The sequence below is a fragment of the Trachypithecus francoisi genome, unplaced genomic scaffold (genome assembly GCF_009764315.1).
Source record: "Trachypithecus francoisi isolate TF-2019V2 unplaced genomic scaffold, Tfra_2.0 Lachesis_group1, whole genome shotgun sequence".
NCBI classification, from domain to species: domain Eukaryota; kingdom Metazoa; phylum Chordata; class Mammalia; order Primates; family Cercopithecidae; genus Trachypithecus; species Trachypithecus francoisi.
Genome location: NW_022681454.1, coordinates 2,935,842 through 2,956,276, shown reverse-complemented (window position 1 = coordinate 2,956,276; position 20,435 = coordinate 2,935,842). Strand labels below are relative to the sequence as shown.

General features: G+C 45.1%; 2 protein-coding genes across 12 annotated transcripts in view; one reads left to right on the top strand and one right to left on the bottom strand.

The window, feature by feature from the left end:
* Positions 1 to 19,114, bottom strand: part of ADD1 (adducin 1) — a 94,759-nt gene extending 75,645 nt beyond the window's left edge. For 6 of the 11 annotated variants that reach the window (XM_033213520.1, XM_033213523.1, XM_033213525.1 and 3 more), the window contains exon 1: positions 18,934 to 19,114. The gene's annotated coding sequence lies outside the window, so the exon portion shown is untranslated. Of the gene's footprint in view, positions 1 to 17,025; positions 17,421 to 18,537; positions 18,803 to 18,933 lie in introns of those variants that run through there. The other 5 variants (XM_033213529.1, XM_033213524.1, XM_033213531.1 and 2 more) reach the window with 3 other exon arrangements.
* LOC117085069 (histone H3.3A-like) lies at positions 17,430 to 18,094 on the top strand. Its single transcript, XM_033213564.1, has one exon. It carries the CDS (start codon positions 17,535 to 17,537, stop codon positions 17,943 to 17,945), a length of 411 nt encoding a protein of 136 aa, XP_033069455.1. The 5' UTR covers positions 17,430 to 17,534; the 3' UTR covers positions 17,946 to 18,094.
* Positions 19,115 to 20,435: the final 1,321 nt, after the last annotated feature.

Below are 20,435 nucleotides of genomic sequence, written 5' to 3'. Positions count from 1 at the left end.
AGGAAGGAAAAAACCAACACTCTATAATCTAATTAAACACGTAAGGAGGGATTAACAGTACTAACCTGAGAATGTTTCTCCTGAAAAAAAAAAAAAAAAAAACAAAGGAACAATACCAGGGGAATCATTTAATAATTATAAAACAGTAAGATGGAAAAGTATGCCATCATAAAGTGATCTTATGAATAACGCAGCTGCTAAATGAAATGGTGGTAAACAATGTGTCTAAAGTGGTAACTGCGTGAAGGGTAAGCCTGACACTGGAAAGGAAAACTTACAGTAAAGAAAACCTCCAAAATGGGCGAGGATTAAATAAAAAGTTTCACTTCGTTTTTGGCTTACATACTCTGAAAAGGAAGCAGAAGCTATCACTAAAATTTCTCTGTTTTGGTAGATGGGAAATGTCTGCTTTGTTTTGGCTTTTTTCAGACAGGGTCTCAATGTCGCCGAGGCTGGAGTGTAGAAATGTCTACTTTATTTGACATTTCTCTCAGTAGGTGAGCATGAATTTTTTTATATGCTTATTTACATTTAAAATTTCCCGGCCGGGTGCGGTGGCTCAAGCCTGTAATCCCAGCACTTTGGGAGGCCGAGACGGGCGGATCACGAGGTCAGGAGATCGAGACCATCCTGGCTAACACGGTGAAACCCCGTCTCTACTAAAAAATACAAAAAACTAGCCGGGCGAGGTGGCAGCGCCTGTAGTCCCAGCTACTCGGGAGGCTGAGGCAGGAGAATGGCGTAAACCCGGGAGGTGGAGCTTGCAGTGAGCTGAGATCCGGCCACTGCACTCCAGCCTGGGCGACAGAGCAAGACTCCGTCTCAAAAAATAAAAATAAAATAAAAATAAAAAAATAAAATTTCCCATAGTCTATTATTTCCTTTGTCCACATATCTGTTGAGATCTTCATGTATTTATTTCTACACACACATCTGAAAAAAAAATGGTACAGGTACTGACCCTTTTATCATATTTGTCATTCTCAGACTATTATCTTCTATAATTTTATTTTTCAATAAGAAAATATTTTAACATTTTGCATATTTAGGTCAACAAACCTTTTCCTTTGTGATTTCTTCTGCTTTTAAAAAGAAAGTTATTATTCCTTCCCAAGCACACATCTAATAAAATGTACCAAGAAAATGTTAAGGCGTTATCTCTGATAAACATTTTATTTTGCTTTGTCTCCACAGTGCCTCTATAATTTTAAACATTTCTTTTTTTTTTTTTTTTTTTTTTTTGAGGCGGAGTCTCGCTCTTGTCGCCCGGACTGGAGTGCAGTGGCCGGATCTCAGCTCACTGCAAGCTCCGCCTCCCGGGTTCACGCCATTCTCCTGCCTCAGCCTCCCGAGTAGCTGGGACTACAGGCGCCCGCCACGTCACCCGGCTAGTTTTTGTATTTTTAGTAGAGACGGGGTTTCACCGTGTTCGCCAGGATGGTCTCGATCTCCTGACCTCGTGATCCGCCCGTCTCGGCCTCCCAAAGTGCTGGGATTACAGGCTTGAGCCACCGCGCCCGGCCTTAAACATTTCTTTTTAATCCACCTGGGATTTATGCTGATGAATGATATGTTTTCTAGCTATCACATCATCAACAATCCCTTCTCCCCACAGACAAAGAGGCGCAGGGTCCAAAGAGGCAGGTTCTGACTTTGTGCCAGCAATGCCTTACTACCACTTCACAGGCTTCTTGTCTTCTGTACGTCAGTTTCCACATTTGTAATAAAAAACACTCGGTCATATGTTCCCAGGTTGTTGGGGCAATTAGAACTAATAAATGTAAAATGCCTAGCACAATGTCTGGCACACAGATCTCCCATGAGAGTAAATATGTTTATTATTCATTGTTTGTTGAGCCATGGTCTCACTACATGGACAAGGTTGGTCTCAAACTCCTGGCTTCAAGTGATCCTCTGACCTCAGCTTCTCAAACTGCTAGGAATACAGGCATGAGCCACTGCCTGGCCTTGGGTGTGGTTTTGAAAATGACGCTGAGTAGGCCAGGCGCAGTGGCTCAAGCCTGTAATCCCAGCACTTTGGAAGGCCGAGACGGGCGGATCACGAGGTCAGGAGATCAAGACCATCCTGGCTAACACGGTGAAACCCCGTCTCTACTAAAAAATACAAAAAACTAGCCGGGCGAGGTGGCGGGCGCCTGTAGTCCCAGCTACTCGGGAGGCTGAGGCAGGAGAATGGCGTAAACCCGGGAGGCGGAGCTTGCAGTGAGCTGAGCTGAGATCCGGCCACTGCACTCCAGCCTGGGTGACAGAGCGAGACTCCGTCTCAAAAAAAAAAAAAAAAAAAAAAAAAAAGAAAATGACGCTGAGTGAAGCAACAAAAGATAAATCAACCATCTGTCTAACTGAACAAATGCAAGTGAACTTTAATGCACCCTATCCTGTTTATATTTCCACAGTATGTCTAGTATCGCTGGTGCAGAAAATAACCTGGTTTGGGTCTTTATCAAAATTCCATTAGCCTCGCAATGCTGATTAATAAATGTGCTCAATTCCTATCTATGGTTTATAACTCTAAGGCCAGACAACCCAGGTTCTGATCCCAGTTCACTAAACTTTGTAACCTTAGGCACATTTCTTCATCTCTCTCTATTTCAGTTTCTTCATCTGTAAAATGAGAATCATTATCTACTTCCTTGGTTTAAGATTAAATGAGTTAACTTATGTCAAGTGTTTAGTACAAGGTACATAGTAAACACTCAGTAAGTGGTAGCTATCACTATTATTATTAGCAGTAGCAGCAACAGCATTATCTTTAAAGACTGACTGAATCTCTCTAAAAAGGACACCAGAACATCATTCTGTATTGGACAATAATTAATGGTCTTTCCTGGTATTTGCAGGGGGACACATATCTCTACCACATAGTAGAGTTCCCTCTTAGAGGCTGTATCACTGCTGCGTATGGTCATTTTTTTAATCCAACTGCCAGACTGCGAGCTTACTGAAGGCAAGAGCTATTACAATGCTTTACTTCCAATACTCCTAACATAATGCTCTGAACACAGATCTTAAATAAATGCTTATTAAATTATTACATTATAATAAAAAAAAAGCAATGAGACAGAACCTTAGAAGCATGTATTTTCTGCCCCAGAAGGAACTTTAGAAGTCACCCAGTCATTTCACAGATGCTAAAATCGAGTTCCAGAACAAAGTAATGATTTTACCAAAGTCTTGTATGCTGGCCACACTGGAGTCAGTTCCCCTGTATCATGGAAAACACCAACAACACACCTCACTCGCTCCCTGGGCTGTCAAACTGTGCACTTTGGAACCAACCTCACACTGAATACACCTTTTGTTTTAAACTAGTTCCCAATCACTATTTCCATTTGGAGACCTCAACTAACACAAATACTTGAAAATCCCTACAACTCAGATTTTCTCTGTGAGACAGGGTCTCGCTGTGTCACCCAGGTTGGAGTGCAGTGGTACAATCTCAGCTCACTGCAACCTCTGCCTCCTGGGCTCAAGCGATCCTCCCACCTCAGCCTCCTGAGTAGCTGGGACCACAAGTGCACCTCATCATGCCCAGCTAATTTTTGTATTTTATGTAGAGACGGTGTTTCGATTTGCCCACATTGGTCTCAAACTCCGGGGCTCAAGTGATTCTCTAGCTTCAGCCTCTTGAGTAGCTGAGACTTAGACTACAGGAGCACCACCATGCCTGCTAATTTTTAGAATAAAAAAAAACCTTTAAATTGAATTTTTAGGTCAAAAAATGAGTAACAGCTTAGACACAAAGAGGAATCTGTGAACTAAAACATAGCTTTGAAAAAATTACCCTGGCCAGGTGCAGTGGCTCACGCCTGTAATCCCAGCACTTTGGGAGGCTGAGGTAGGCAGATCACGAGGTCAGGAGATCGAGACCATCCTGGTTAACACTGTGAAACCCCGTTTCCACTAAAAATACAAAAAAATTAGCCAGGCGTGGTGGCAGGTGCCTGTAGGCCCAGCTGCTCGGAAGGCTGAGACAGGAAAATGGCATGAACCCGGGAGGCGGAGCTTGCAGTGAGCCAAGATCAAATCACTGCACTCCAGCCTGGGCGACAGAGCAAGACTCCATCTCAAAAAAAAAAGAAAGAAAAAAAGAAAAAATTACCCAGAAACCAGTACAAGGAGAAAAAGAGATGCAAAATATGAAAGAAGAGATATAAATAACAGAATAAGGGCCGGGCGCGGTGGCTCATGCCTGTAATCTCAGCACTTTGGGAGGCCGAGACAGGTGGATCACGAGGTCAGGAGTTCGAGACCATCCTGGCTAACACGGTGAAACCCTGTCTCTACTAAAAATATAAAAAATTAGCCGGGCGTGGTAGCACACACCTGTAGTCCCAGCTACTCAGGAGGCTGAGGCAGGAGAATTGCTTGAACCCGGAAGGTGAAGGTTGCGGTGGCCTGAGATCCCACCACTGCACTCCAGGCTGGGCAACAAAGCGAGACTCCATCTCAAAAAAAATAAAATATAAAAAACAATAGAATAAAAAAGTTGGCTGGGTGTGATGGCTCAAACCTGTAATTCCAGCACTTTGGGAGGCTGAGGTGGGCAGATAACCTGAGGTCAGGAGTTTGAGACCAGACTGGCTGACATAGTGAAACCCCGTCTCTATTAAAAATACAAAAATTAGCCAGATGTGGTGGTGCACACTTGTAGTCCCAGCGACTTGGGAGTCTGAGATCAGGGAAAATCACTTGAACCCAGGAGGTGGAGGTTGTAGTGAGCAGAGTTCACGCCAGAGCCCTCCAGCCTGGGCAACAGAGCAAGACTCTATCTTAGGGAATAAAAAAGCAAAAAACAAAACAGTCTAGGAACCATTTACTTGAGTTACATGCAGAAATAATAAATAGGGAAGGGTAAATATTCCAAGAGAAAATGGCTGACAACTTCCCAGAGCTGAAAGACATGAATCTACAAAAACCAAGCAAAATAAATAAAGATAAATTCATACCTTACACACATTGTAATGAATATGCAGAATAGCCAAGGCCAAAATAAAGAAAAGAAACTTCTAACAGAAGCCAGAAAGAAAAAAGACAGATCACCTACAAAGGAATAACAAACTGACTACTGCCAAACTTGCCAACAGAAACAACGAAAGTAGAGAACAGCAGGATAACTCCAAAATGCTGGAAAGAAATAACTGTCAATCTGGATTTCTATATCAAGTAAAATTATCTTTCAAGAACTTACGTGAAGGTGGGAGTGGTGGCTCATGCCTGTAATCCTAGCACTTTGGAAGGCTGAGGTGGGAGGATACTTGAGCCCAGGAATTCAAGACCAGCCTGGGCAACATAATAGTGAGATCCGTCTCTTTTTTTTTTTTTTTTTTTAAAGAACTTGTGTGAAATAATTTCCAAGTAGCTAGGATCACAGGCATGCACCACCATGCCCAATCGTGACTCACGCTTGTAACCCTAACACTCTGGGAGACTGAGGCAGGCAGATCACTTGAGTCCCGGAGTTTGAGACTAGCCTAAGCAACACAGCAAAACCCGGTTTCAAAAGAAAAATACAAAAATTAGCTGGGCATGGTGGCATGTGCCTGTAGTCCTAGCTACTTGAGGGCTGAGATGGGAGGATGACTAGAGTCCAGGAGGTCAAGGCTGCAGTGAGCTGTGATTGCATCACTGCACTGAGGCCTGGGTGAAAGAGTGAGAACCTGTCTCAAAAAAAAGAAAAGAAAAAAACTTGTGCCCTCCAGCCTGAGTGTCAGAGGAAGACTGTGTCTCTAAAAAAAAAAAAAATTGGGAGGCCAAGGCAGGTGGATCACGAGGTCAGGAGATTGAGACCATCCTGGCTAACACAGTGAAACCCCATCTCTACTAAAAATACAAAAAATTAGCTGGTGTGGTGGTGGGCGCCTGTAGTCCCAGCTACTTGGGAGGCTGAGGCAGGAGAATGGTGTGAACCTGGGAGGCGGAGCTTGCAGTGAGCTGAGACCTCACCACTGTACTCTAGCCTGGGCAACAAAGCTAGACTCCCTCTCAAAAAAAAAAAAAAAAAAAAGCCTGGACTAAAACACTGAACAGCAGCAGCATGCAGCATGTAACTTAAGAGTTGAGTAATTGAGGCCAGGCGCGGTGGCTCACGCCTGTAATCCCAGCACTTTGGGAGGCCACCGAGGTGGGCGGATCATGAGGTCAGGAGATCGAGACCATCCTGGCTAACATGGTGAAACCCCATCTCTACTAACAATACAAAAAATTAGCCGGGCGAGGTGGCGGCACCTGTAGTCCCAGCTACTTGGAGGCTGAGGCAGGAGAATGGCATGAACCCGGGAGGCGGAGCTTGCAATGAGCCGAGATCTCGCCACTGCACTCCAGCCTGGGTAACAAAGCGAGATTCCGTCTCAAAAAAAAAAAAAAAAAAAAGAGTTGAGCAATTGGAATTAAAGAACTTTCATGCCTTTGCTGTATCTAAGAGAGCGACAGAATATTAGTTTTAGACTTCATTAAATACGCATAGCAAAATTTCAAGGGCAATCACTAAAAGAATATTAAGAGTATGTCATTTCCAAACCAAAAGATGGAAGAATACAAAAAAAGAAAAACAACTCCCAGTTGTTTAAAAAGGCAAGCATGGGGAGAAAAAAAAGAAATAGAACACAAAACCTAAGATGATAAAGAAAGTACAAATTTATCAGAATCATGATAATATAAATGTACTAAATTATGCCAGTTAAGACAGAAATTATAGGTAACTTATAAGAGACACTATTCTAGTAAGCTGAGTAACAGTCCCCAAGTTAACAGGTCCAAATAATGCCTAGAACCTGTAAATATTAATTATATCTGTAGTCTTTGCCATATAAAGTAAGTATTTTGGGATTATGAAACTATCCTGGATTACCTGGGTGGGCCCTGAATGTAATCACCAGTATCCTTATAAAATTGAGGTGGGGGACATTTAACCACACAGAAGACAAGAAAGCAATCTGACTCGGGTCACAAAGATTGGAGTGATGCAGCCACAGCCAAGGAACGTGGCAGCCATGAGAAGTTGGAACAGACGAGGAACAGATTCTCCCATACCACCTCCAAAGGAAGAACGCACAGCCCTAGCGACACCTTGATTTTGGTCCAGTGATATTGTTTTCAAACTTCTGGCCTCCAGAACTATGAGAGAACAATTTCTGTTGTTTTAAAGCACCACGTACGTGGTAACTTGTTACAGGAGCCATAAAAAAACTAATATACTCATGAAACAGAACACAGTCTGAAAATAAATGGACAAAAATACAAACAGCAGGCAAACACCAACCAAAACAAAGCTGGAGTAACTATATTAATATCAGACAACGAAGACCAAGAAAATAAAAGCATTTATTCAGAATGGAAAAGGCCACAAACCTAAGTACTATTCAACAGGAAGATGAAAAGTATAAGGTTATACACACCTAATAAAATACTGTCAACATATATGAACCAAACATCGCTAGAACTCACAGAGAAATGGACAAATCTACCATAATGAGATTACCATAATAATCTACCACACTGCTCAAATCAGTAACAGTAAATAGGAAATATGAGCAATGCAAGCAACAAGTTAGATCATTAGAGAGATATAGAACTTTGCACCTCCCTGCTTTCTCACACAAATTAAATACATGTTCTTTCTTGCTTGCTTGCTTGTTTTTTTAAGATGGAGTCTTCTGTCGCCCAGGCTGGAATGCACTGGCATCATCTTGGCTCACTGCAGCCTCCACCTCCTGGGTTCAAGCAATGCTCCTGCCTCAGCCTCCCTAGCAGCTGGTATTACATGTGTGTGCCATCACGCCAGGCTAATTTTTTTGTATTTTTAGTACAGATGGGGTTTCACCATGTTGGCCAAGCTGGTCTTGAACTCCTGATCTCAGGTGATCCACCCACCTCAGCCTCCCAAAGTGCTGGGATTACAGGCATGAGCCACTGTACCCAGCCCATATTCTTTAGAATACAAGGAATGTTTATAAACATTCATGTCATATCTGGCAATAAAGAAAATCACAACAAATTCAAGGGAATCAGCAGCACACAAGCCATTTCTCTGGGTGCAATGCAATTAAAACATAGTAACAGCCAGGCGCAGTGGCTCACGCCTGTAATCCCAGCACTCTGGGAGGCCGAGGCAGGTCAATCACCTAAGGCCAGGAGTTCGAGACCGCCCTGGCCAATGTGGTGAAATCCCGTCTCTACAAAAAATACAAAAACTAGCCAGGTGTGGTGGTGGGCACCTGTAATCCCAGCTACTTGGGAGGCTAAGGCAGGAGAATCACTTGAACCTGGGAGGCGAAGGTTGCGATGAGCCAAGATTGCACCACTGCACTCCAGTCTGGGCGACAAGAGCAAAACTCAGTCTCAAAGAAAAAAACACAATATAATAACAGAAGAGTTTCTTAAAACCATATATTTAGAAATTTAAAGGTACATTTTAAAATAATTTATGGGTCAAACAAGAAATCATAATGAAAATCTAAACATACATTATTTAGTAATAAAAATATTACAGTTGGAAACTATTGGCTTCACTAAAGAGATGCTTCTAGAGAGCTATATAGCCTTAAACACTTATATTAGAAAAAGGTGCCGGGCGCGGTGGCTCAAGCCTGTAATCCCAGCACTTTGGGAGGCCGAGACGGGCGGATCACGAGGTCAGGAGATCGAGACCATCCTGGCTAATACGGTGAAACCCTGTCTCTACTTAAAAATACAAAAAACTAGCCAGGCGACGAGGCGGACGCATGTAGTCCCAGCTACTCAGGAGGCTGAGGCAGGAGAATGGCGTAAACCCAGGAGGCGGAGCTTGCAGTGAGCTGAGATCCGGCCACTGCACTCCAGCCTGGGTGGCAGAGCAAGACTCCGTCTCGAAAAAAAAAAAAAAAAAAGAAAAAGATGCCGGTGGCTCACACCTATAATCCCAGCACTTTGGGAGGCTAAGGTGGGCAGATCACCTGAGGTCAGATGTGTGAGTCCAGCCTGGCCAACATGGTGAAACCCTATCTCTATTAAAATTACAAAAATTAGCTGGGTGTGATGGGCTCCTATAATCCCAGGTACTGGGGAGGCTGAGGTGGGAGAATTGCTTGAAACCGGGAGACAGAGGTTGCTGGGAGTCAAGATCGTGCCACTACACTCTAGCCTGGGCAACACAGTGAGAACCTGTCTCAAAAAAAAAAAAAAAAAAGTGACCAACTTCTAAAAAGTTACAAAAAGAATAGAGTAAACCCCAATCTAGCAACCTGTACATTCATTATGCTTTAAACACTGTATGTAATTTGTATTCTTAAAACAACTCTGATGGTTAGATTACAGCTATTTCCACAGCTACAAATGTCCTGGTTATCTGAGTTTAAAATCACCTTCAGGCCTGCCTGGGCAACATAGCAAGGCCTCGTCTCTACATAAAAAATTTTTTTTAGTTAGCTGGGTGTGGTGGAATGGGTCTGTAGGCCCAGCTGCTCAGGAAGCTGGGTGGGAGGACTGCTTGGGCCCACGAGATCAAGGCTGCAGTGAGAGCCAAGATCGCACCACTGCACTTCAGCCTGGGTGACAGAGCAAGACTCTGTCTCCAAAAAAATAAAATAAAAATTTCCTGCTTTACAAAACAATCAAACACCTAGTACAGAAAATAGAAGACATTGAATGCTGCAGACACCCCAGGTCAGCGACATTGCTGGTGATTCTGTTGTCAAAGCATGTGTGCTTCAGTCCCTGGAGATGATGCTCAGGAAAAAACTGAAATGGAGTATCTGCGAAACCCCATCTCTACAAAAATCAGCCGGGTGTGGTGTGTGCACCTGCAGTTCCAGGTACCCAGGAGGCTGGGGCACAAGAATCACTTGAACCCAGGAGGCAGAGGTGCAGTGAGTCAAGATCGCACCACTGTACTCCAACCTGGGCAAAAAAGTGAGACTCTCTCTCAAAAAAATAAATAAAATAAAATAAGAAGAAGAAAGAAAAGAACAAAAAATGAGTATCTGGATGGTGCGGGTCATCTATTTCCCCTAAAGACTGGTCAATCAACATCACATCCCTTCCCACTGAAGTAGACAGACACTCAAACGAAAAGGGAGTTCGTTCTATGAGACTAAAGACCATTTCTAACCTTGCTTCCTGCCTGAAGCCCTATGCGACAATAACTTGATTAATGGTATCATCTGGCAACAAGGTTGGCCTCTTAAGAAAATCTTAGAAAGCATGGTTTAACCACAAAGTTCCTACTAAACTGCAAACATACTCAGCTGTATCAGACAAAAAAATACCTCTACATAGGCTTTATTTTGAGAGAGGGAAAGAGAGAGAGACAAAAAAAAAAAAAAAAGAGCTACAGGGCTCTCTATTGCATCTTCTGTGTCTTTTCCTCTTAAAGCCTGATCCTCCATCCTGTATGTTCTAGAAAAGAAGGAAAAAAAGCACACTGACAGAATCCTCACATATTGTAAGCATTGTAAGTTTGCTTACCACAGCCTCACACCTCCAGTTAGATATGACTGTTACTATTATTACTCTTATTTCTACAGATGAGAAAAATTAGTTCAGAGAATTTCACCATTTTGATCCAGGGCCACACATTTTGAGTGGCAACATTTTTAAAAATCACCCAGCTGTAGTAGTATGCACCAGTAGTCCTAGCTATTCCGGAGGCTGAGGTGGGGAAGATTACTCAAGCCCAGGAGTTCCAGGTTACAGTCAGCTATGATTATACCACTGTTCCCCAACCTGAACAACAGAGCAAGGCTCTGCCTCTAAATGAAGTATACAGAGTTCAGCAGTTTTTAGTGTATTCAGAGTTGTGTAATCATCACAATCTAACTTTATAACATTTTCAACACCCAAAAAGAAACCCCATACACATTAGCAGTCATTCCTCATTCCCACTCCACTCTCCCCGGTTGGAGCCCCAGTCAACCCCCAATCTACTTTCTGCCTGCATAGATTTGCCTACTGGGGGTCAGGTACAGTGGTTCACACCTGTAATCCCAGCACTTTGGGAGGCCCAGGCAGGTGGGTCACTTGAGGTCAGGAGTTCAAGACCAGCCTGGGCAATGTGGTGAAACCCCATCTCTACTAAAAACATAAAAATCAGTCGGGCGTGGTGGCACACACCTGTTCCCAGCTACTCGAGAGGCTGAGGCAGGAGAATTGCTCGAATTTGGGAGGTGGAGGTTGCTGTGAGCCAAGACTGCACCACTGCACTCCAGCCTGGGCAACAGAATGAGATTCAGTCTCACAAAAAACAAAACAAAACAAAACAAAAAGATTTGCCTATTAGAGACATTTCACATAAGTAAAATCATAAAGCATGTGGTCTCCTGTGTCTGGCTTATTTCAGTTAGCATGTGTTCAGAGTTCATCCATGTTGTACCAAGTATGAGTGCTTCAATGCTTTTTATTGCCAAATACTATTCCATCATATGAACAGACCACATTTTGTTGATCCACTCATCAGCTGATGGACATCTGGGATGTTTCACTTTTTGTCTATTAAACATAATGCTGCTCTGAACATTCACACACAAGCTTTTGTATGGACATATGTTTTCATTGGGCCTTTGCATTCTCAAAGTGTTTTCACAACATTCTCTCCTTCATGTATTACGTAGCTACTTAATTTTCCGATGGAGAAAACTGAGGCTTGGGACAGCTAAGTGACTTTCTCACCCACTCGACTACCCTCAGCAAACCATAGTAAACCCATAGTGAAGAGCCAGTGCTCCTTTCATAACACCACACTGCCTAATGTGTTAATGGCCCTGTCTCCTTGAAACAAATTTCAAGCAACAGTGTGCAGATAAGGGAGAACATCTGTTAGGTAACGAACTCCCTAAATCATTCTCAATAAGTTAATTCACAAAGCAAATTTAAATTAAGCCCTTCAGAGTAAGAGAAGGAGAGAAGTGTTTGGGATGGGGTATTCTAAAGGTCCCTCCCAAATGATGACTTTCTCCTCCCCATGCAAACAGCCAAAGCTGCTATTCCAGGCTGCAGAGGCACACATGCAGTTACATCTACTGTGCCCCATTCCTGAGGGATGCCCTTTCCAGCAAAATCTGAGATGTATCTGTGGGCTCTGTCCCCTAACATCAGCCCCAGATGCCAGACTCCCTGGCCCCAAGGCCTAGACGCAGAGCTCATTTGTTCTAACACAGATAACAGTATTTTGGAGGCATATATTGCTCAGATCAATTGTATGAACCCTCTTTCCCAACCTCATGAAGCACTGTCTAGGGTTATAATATTTCTGGTAATAAAGTTCAGAAAAAATAATAATCATATTAATAAGTCATTTGCTGATAGCTTAGTAGGCACCTCTTGGCATTTACTTCATGTAATCCTGACAATAACCGTGGACAACAGGTACTATTGTCGCTTTAGTGTCCACACTTCATTATGTGCAGAAAATACGCAGCTGGTAGGAGTATAAACTGATGTAACTTCTTAGGAGGATAATCTGGAAACATCTACGGAAAGTCAAAGTGCAATTACTCTTTGACACGCAATCTCACTTCTGAGAATGTATCTATAGATATCCTTCATAGGTGCCCAAAGATGGAAATGTAAGAATATTAATTGGGGCCAGGAGGGTAATTTGGAAATGTCTATGCAAATGAAAAGTGCAATTATCCTTCGACATAGCAATTTCACTTCAGAGAATGTATTTATAGATGTCCCTCATAAATGCTCAATACGGAGATGTAGTATTAATTGGAGCACTGCTTATAACAGTAAAAACCTGAAAGCCGGGCGCGGTGGCTCAAGCCTGTAATCCCAGCACTTTGGGAGGCCAAGATGGGCAGATCACGGGGTGAGGAGATCAAGACCATCCTGGCGAACACGTTGAAACCCTGTCTCTACTAAAAAATACAAAAAAACTAGCCGGGCGAGGTGGCGGGCACCTGTAGTCCCAGCTACTCGGGAGGCTGAGGCAGGAGAATGGCAGAAACCCGGGAGGCGGAGCTTGTAGTGAGCTAAGATCCGGCCACTGCACTCCAGCCTGGGCGACAGAGCGAGACTCGTCTCATTAAAAAAAAAAAACGCTGGAAAAAGGTCCAGTGCAGTGGCTCATGCCTGTTATCCTAGCATATTCAGAGGCTGAGGCAGGAGGATCCCTTGAGGCCAGGAATTCAAGATCAGCCTGAGCAACACAGCAAGACCCTATCTCAAAAAAAAAAAAAAAAAAACAGCCAAGCCTGTTGGCATGAACCTGTACAGTCCTAGCTACTTCTGAGTCAGAGGTGGGAGAATGGTTTAAGCCCAGGAGTTCAAGGCTGCAGCAAACTATGATCACATCACTATATTCCAGTCTGGGTGACAGAGCAAGAGTCAGTCTCAAACAAAAAAAAAAATTAATTAATTAAATATATCGTCAGCACACTTAAGCTAACAGTTACCAAAAACAGTGTTACACGCTAGTTATAACAACTGTTTAAAAAGGTACTTCTAGGGGCCGGGCGCGGTGGCTCAAGCCTGTAATCCCAGCACTTTGGGAGGCCGAGACGGGTGGATCACGAGGTCAGGAGATCGAGACCATCCTGGCTAACACAGTGAAACCCAGTCTCTACTAAAAAAATACAAAAAAACTAGCCGGGAGATGTGGCGGGCGCCTGTAGTCCCAGTTACTCGGGAGGCTGAGGCAGGAGAATGGCGTACCCAGGAGGCGGAGCTTGCAGTGAGCTGAGATCTGGCCACTGCACTCCAGCCTGGGCGACAGAGCGAGACTCCGTCTCAACAACACCACCACCAAAAAAAAAAAAAAAAAAAAAAAAAAGGTACTTCTAGAAAAATTAAGCTCAAAAGGCAAACTGTATTAAATGTGCTTCCCCTCATTCCTTTAAACTCAAGGTTCCTCAATGTACAAAGGCCAGAATAAGCATTAACAATTAAACAACTCTGTTAAAGTTTAATATTATGCTATGTTAAGATTCCTTTTTTAGGGGGTCGGAATCTCACTCTGTCCCAGGCTGGAGTGCAATGGCATGATCTCAACTCACTGCAACCTCCACCTCCTGGGTTCGAGCGATTCTCCTGCCTCAGCCTCTTGAGTAGCTGGGATTACAGGCACCCACTACCAGGCCTAATTTTCGTATTTTTAGTAGAGACAGGGTTTCACCATGCTGGCCAGGCTGGTCTCGAACTCCTGATCTCAAGTGATCCACCTGCCGTGGCCTCCCAAAGTGCTGGGATTATAGGAATGAGCCATGGCGCCCAGTTTTGCCTCTCACTCTGTTCAAAGTCATCCCTCTGTTCACTGAGATAGATGCGTATCTGGTTGCCTCCTTTGGAAAGGCTTATCAGAAACTCAAAAGAATGCAACCATTTGTCTCTCACCTACTCGTGACCTGGAAGCTCCCTCCCTGCTTCAAGTTGTCCCCGCCTTTCTGGACTGAACCAATGTACTTCTTGCATATATTGCCTGATGTCTCATGTCTCCTTAAAATGTATAAAACCAAGCTGTGCCTGACCACCTTGGGCACATGTCATCAGGACTTCTGCAGGCTGTGTCACAGGCACACATTCTCAACCTTGGCAAAATAAACTTTCTAAATTAACTGAGACCTGTCTCAAATTTTCGGGGTTCACATGTTCATCTTGTTCTGAGACTGAAATGTGTGGGTTCAAACAGTGAGCAAGTAGAACCAAAATGTTTGGCTTAGAAGAAAAGTAGATATGGGCATATAAAATGGAGAAGGCTGAGTAGAATCCTAGTGTTACTTTTTTATTTTTTTTTGAGATGGGAGTTTCACTCTTGTTGCCCAGGCTGGAGTGCAATGGCACTGCAACCTCCGCCTCCTGGGTTCAAGCGATTCTCCTGCCTCAGCCTCCCTAGTAGTTGGGATTACAGGCACGCACCACCATGCCCAGCTAATTTTTTGTACTTTTAGTAGAGACGGGGTTTCACCGTGTTAGCCAGGATGGTCTTGATCTCCTGACCTCGTGATCTGCCCGCCTCGGCCTCCCAAAGTGCCGGGATTACAGACCTGAGCCTCCGAGCTCAGCACTCCCCGCTTTTTTTCTTTTTTAAAGCGACAGAGTAGTACAGTGAAGTGATCATGGCTCACTGCAGCCTCGACCTCCCAGGCTCACAGGTTCGTACCATCTTAGCCTCAGGAGCAGCTAAGATTACAGGCCCATCCTAGCATGCCCAGCTTCATTGGCTACTTTTGAAGGATGTTAGCGAACCAATTCATTATGTGAAACCTAGCAAATAATGCAGAAGAATTAAGAATTTATCCTTCCTTTTCTATAACAGGTATACAGTACTTCAAGATAACCAAATAGTGGAAGCATGAAAAATTCTCTTTATAAAAATATTCTATTTAATAAAAGAAGTTAGAGAATTCAAATATCAACAATTTCAGTGCTTACTGAAATGACTGTAGGCACTGACAATCAAGGGCTGCGAACAAAGACTACTAATCATTTCTGCCTACTTACCTATGAAGTTTTCTTGACAAAAATAAAGCTGAATTTGATCACACCTTTAGACCTAACGACCAGTTTTCAGTAAATTCTGTATTGTTAAACTACGCCACAGAGTAAAATCAAGATTGTGCATAACTCCACGTGACAAACTACCAGGTTTCATCAACAAATAAATTATAGGAGAAAACTAAATATGGAGGGGGAAACTACCACAAAACTAGTCACACTGTATGGATAGCATGTGGATCCAGATGGAAATTGTTAAAAAAAAAAAAAAAAGAGAGAGAGAGACAATTCTGAAAATTTTAACACTGGCTGGATATTTGAAAGTATTAAGGAATTACTCATTTTCTGTGATAATGGTACTCATGTTAACCTTTTTTTAAGCCTTTAAGATATACATATTGAACTATTTAACGGTTAAATGATATCTAGGACTGCGGGGATACGATGAAGCAAGATTGTTGAAACTGGATGAGAAAAGGGGTTTATACTATTTTCTCTCTACATACGTGTGTATGTGAAGATGTAAACATGGAAGGAAAGAAAGGAAGGGCAGTCAACTTAACTCTAAGTTTCGAGTAATAAATAAATACTTTATCTTTAAAAGCATTTCAGTATTTACTTTTATTATTCAAGTCAAAGACTATAAGAAAGAACTAAAAACTAATAATCATGTAAAGAAACAGTTTTTATGGCAAAATCAGTAACACAAAACTGAACACCAAACAAAACCTTCTCAGTACATCAGATAACATCAAAAGAATTAAGGGGAAAAAATGATCAGCTTGCACGAAGTATAATTTAGAAGGAAAACTATCTCACAATTCGGGGACCGGCTAGAGTTTAGACTCACATCACTCAGTCTCCGAAACTTTAAAAACACCTAAAGACACCACAAGTAGTAAACTAACAAATCATACCAGCTTGTCCATACCATTGTAAACCACATCGAAACTCTGAAAAGCAGTTTTGATGCCAAAATCATCCACTTCCTTAAAAGACAACTTACTATTCTAGTTTTCCCCACTGTCAAAATCAAAGGGGTGTATTAAAATTTTAACGTAGGCCAGGCGCGGTGGCTCACGCCTGGAATCCCAGCACTTTGGGAGGCTGAGGCGGAGGGATCACGAGGTCAAGAGATTGAGACTATCCTGACCAACAGGGTGAAACCCCGTCTCTACTAAAAATACAAAAACTAGCTGGGAGTGGTGGCGCGCGCCTGTAGTCCCAGATACTCAGGAGGCTGAGACAGAAGAATCTCTTGAACCCGGGAGGCGGAGGTTGCAGTGAGCCGAGATCGCACCTCTGCACTCCAGCCTGGCTACAGAGCGAGACTCTGCCTCAAAAAAAAAAATAAAGTTATCATCACTGGCCCTTGTCCATTCAAGACTCCAAACTTGACAAACCAACTTTCATACAATTCATACCCTCTGCCTGAAATGCCCTCCCCTCTCTGGTGCCTGCTGAACTCCTATCCATCCACTCCAAGCTTGTTTTCAGTAGGTGCCTCTACTCATAGACACAGTCTACCTATCAGCATTCTCTTTCCTATCCCCATTAATATCTCAATTTTTCACACAAAAAATCATAACTTACCAGTAATGCATACAGCTATCAGCTATGTTTTTGGTCTTTGGAGATATGATCATTGCTTTCTGCCATTCTAGGCATAAATTATGCTCAAACCCACAACAGTTTCAGGAGAACCAAAATATGTTTTTCAAGGTGGGCATGCATAAAGTGAATGCAAATTACCTCCCAACTATCTTGAGCCATTACAAAAACAAAGATAAAAGTCACTGTAATAGGGAAAGGCCCTCTGACATCTCCCAAAAACGAAAATAAAATATTTTTTAAAAAAAAGAAAAGAGAAGGAGGGCAAAGGTGACCCACAGCCCCATCGCTGATAAAGTTCCAGGATTATCTCCTGAGCTTCCGTCGGCAGATACGGCTTTTCTCTTTTGGCAGAAGCCGTCGTTTTTAAATACGAGAGCCGGTGTTCGCAGCCGCCGCCGCGCCGCCGTCGCTCTCTAACGCCAGCACCGCCTTTCGCTCGCCGAGCTCCAGCCGAAGGAGAAGGGGGTGAGTAAGGAGGTCTCTGTACCATGGCTCGTACAAGGCAGACTGCCCGCAAATCGACCGGTGGTAAAGCACCCAGGAAGCAACTGGCTACAAAAGCCGCTCGCAAGAGTGCGCCCTCTACTGGAGGGGTGAGGAAACCTCATCGCTACAGGCCTGGTACTGTGGCGCTCCGTGAAATTAGACGTTATCAGAAGTCCACTGAACTTCTGATTCGCAAACTTCCCTTCCAGCGTCTGGTGCGAGAAATTGCTCAGGACTTTAAAACAGATCTGCGCTTCCAGAGCGCAGCTATCGGTGCTTTGCAGGAGGCAAGTGAGGCCTATCTGGTTGGCCTTTTTGAAGACACCAACCTGTGTGCTATCCATGCCACACGTGTAACAATGATGTCAAAAGACATCCAGCTAGCACGCCGCATACGTGGAGAACGTGCTTAAGAATCCACTATGATGGGAAACATTTCATTCTCAAAAAAAAAAAAAAAAATTCTCTTCTTCCTGTTATTGGTAGTTCTGAACGTTAGATATTTTTTTCCATGGGGTCAAAAGGTACCTAAGTATATGATTGCGAGTGGAAAAATAGGGGACAGAAATCAGGTATTGGCAGTTTTTCCATTTTCATTTGTGTGTGAATTTTTAATATAAATGCAGAGGCGTAAAGCATTAATGCAAGTTAAAATGTTTCAGTGAACAAGTTTCAGCGGTTCAACTTTATAATAATTATAGATAACCTGTTAAATTTTTCTGGACAATGCCAGCATTTGGATTTTTTTAAAACAAGTAAATTTCTTATTGACGGCAACTAAATGGTGTTTGTAGCATTTTTATCATACAGTAGATTCCATCCATTCACTATACTTTTCTAACTGAGTTGTCCTACATGCAAGTACATGTTTTTAATGTTGTCTGTCTGCTGTGCTGTTCCTGTAAGTTTGCTATTAAAATACATTAAACTATAAAAAATAAATAAATAAATAAAAAAAATACGAGAGCCGACAGGCAGTACCCAAACAGGCGTCTATACACAAACCTTGGAGCCACCAGCGCTGCGGCCCGCGGAACCGGTCTCCCAAGCAGGATGCTGACCAGCCTCCGGCCAGGGTCCTCCTCCTCCGCCCCGACCCCTGCAGCCCACCAGCCGGCCAGGAACGACCGGCCAGGGAGAAGCCTCGTCCCCGGGGTCTTATCACGCTGAAAGACTGGCGGCGCCCTGGCTCCCAGGCTCGGCCCAGGCCGACGGCCCCGCAGGGACCCCTCCAAGACGCCCTCGGCGCCGAAGCCGCCTCCCCGCCCCCCGCGCTGCCAGGGCCGCTGCAGGCCTAGCGGTCCCCGCCCGCCGCAACCGCGGCCCAGTTCGCCGCGCCCCAGCCGCCGCCTCAGGCCGAACCGGGCCCCCGCCGCCCCCGCTCCCGCTCGTGAGCCTCACCTCAGAAGCGAATCGTGGGCAGCACGCGGGATTCCGGGGTGCCACTGCGGCCACCGCCCGTCGGCTCCGACTCCGGCTCCGCCCCCGTCCCCTGGCCTGCAGCCGCGGCCCGCCCGGCCTCTCCGCCCCTCAGCCCCTCCGCTGGCCCCCACCTCCCGAGCTGGGTGCGGCCTGCGGCGCTGCAGCCCAACAACGCGCCGCCCCATAGGCCGAGCCGCGCGGCGCTGCCGAGCAACGTACCCTGCGATTGGCGGAGCCCATGAGGGGCGGGTCCCCTGCGGGCGGGGCGATTGGACCCGCCAGACCCGCCTCTGGGCGACCCCGTCGGGGCCTGCGGAGGCCCGGGGCCCCGCAGGGAGTGCACTAGGCCAGCAGCTTTGGGCGCCACGTCATGGCTTCACGATGGCTCGGTCGGCTGCGGCGAGTCCCAGCCGATTCCGCTGGACACGGTTTCATTGTGATTGACCTCGGCCGGACGGGCTGTCGGAGTCCAGGGACCCTGCCCCCCCGCTGCCCACCCCGCGCACTCCCCCAGCAGACGGGCCCTGCCCCGCGTGGCCCCGCCTTGTGCGGCCCCCAGGCCGAGTTTTGGGGCCCGGGTGGGGTCGAGGCAGTAGGGCCTGTGGGCCCCGATAAGGCTCCACAGAGGACAACTGCCTGGCATCCGGGCCCGGCCTGTGGGTGCTGAGGGGACTAGCGAGCACCAGCACCTCCGCACAACCAGGGAGTGAGCCTGCAGGGCTTTGGCGGGACCAGCCTCAGACCAGCACCTTCCCACACACTGTCCCTCCTGCTGGCGCATCTGACACCCAAAAACACCAGCAAGACAAATGGGCACGGCTGCTTGTCCTCTTGACACCTGTAGAAAGCTGAGGTCCAGAACTGGGCAGTGGCAGAAGAGTGTGGAATCCAGACCTCCCTGCCCAGCAGGAGCCTCTGTGACATTGCCCCACAAGGGTCAGGGATACCGCCTGGATGGGAGTCAGCGACCCTTGTTCTAACCATTTCTTTTGGACTTTGGCTTTTCCAATATGACTTTTCTGACAAGATCACAATTCTGTCTCATTCACTTCTGCTTCCCATCGTTAATCATTAGGGAAACAGAAATCAAAACCATTGTGGGATACCACTTAACATTCATTAGGATGGCAGTTGAGGAAGCGGGAGAGCCAAGTTGGGCGCAGTGGCTTCAGCCTAAAATCCCAGCACTTAGGGAGGCAGACAGGAGGATAGCCTGAGCCCAGGAGTTGGCAGACTTGACTATGTTACCTGGGGGTCCTTGCTCCCAGAGGTCCCAAGATGGTGGCGGACCACTTCCAAGATGGTGGTGTGTCTGGAATTGGTGGGTTCTTGGTCTCGCTGACTTCAAGAATGAAGCCGGAGACCCTTGCAGTGAGTGTCACGGTTCTTAAAGATGGTGTGTCCGGTGTCTGTTCCTTCAGATGTTCAGATGTGTCCGCAGTTTCTTCCTTCTGGTGGGTTCGTGATCACACTGACTTCAG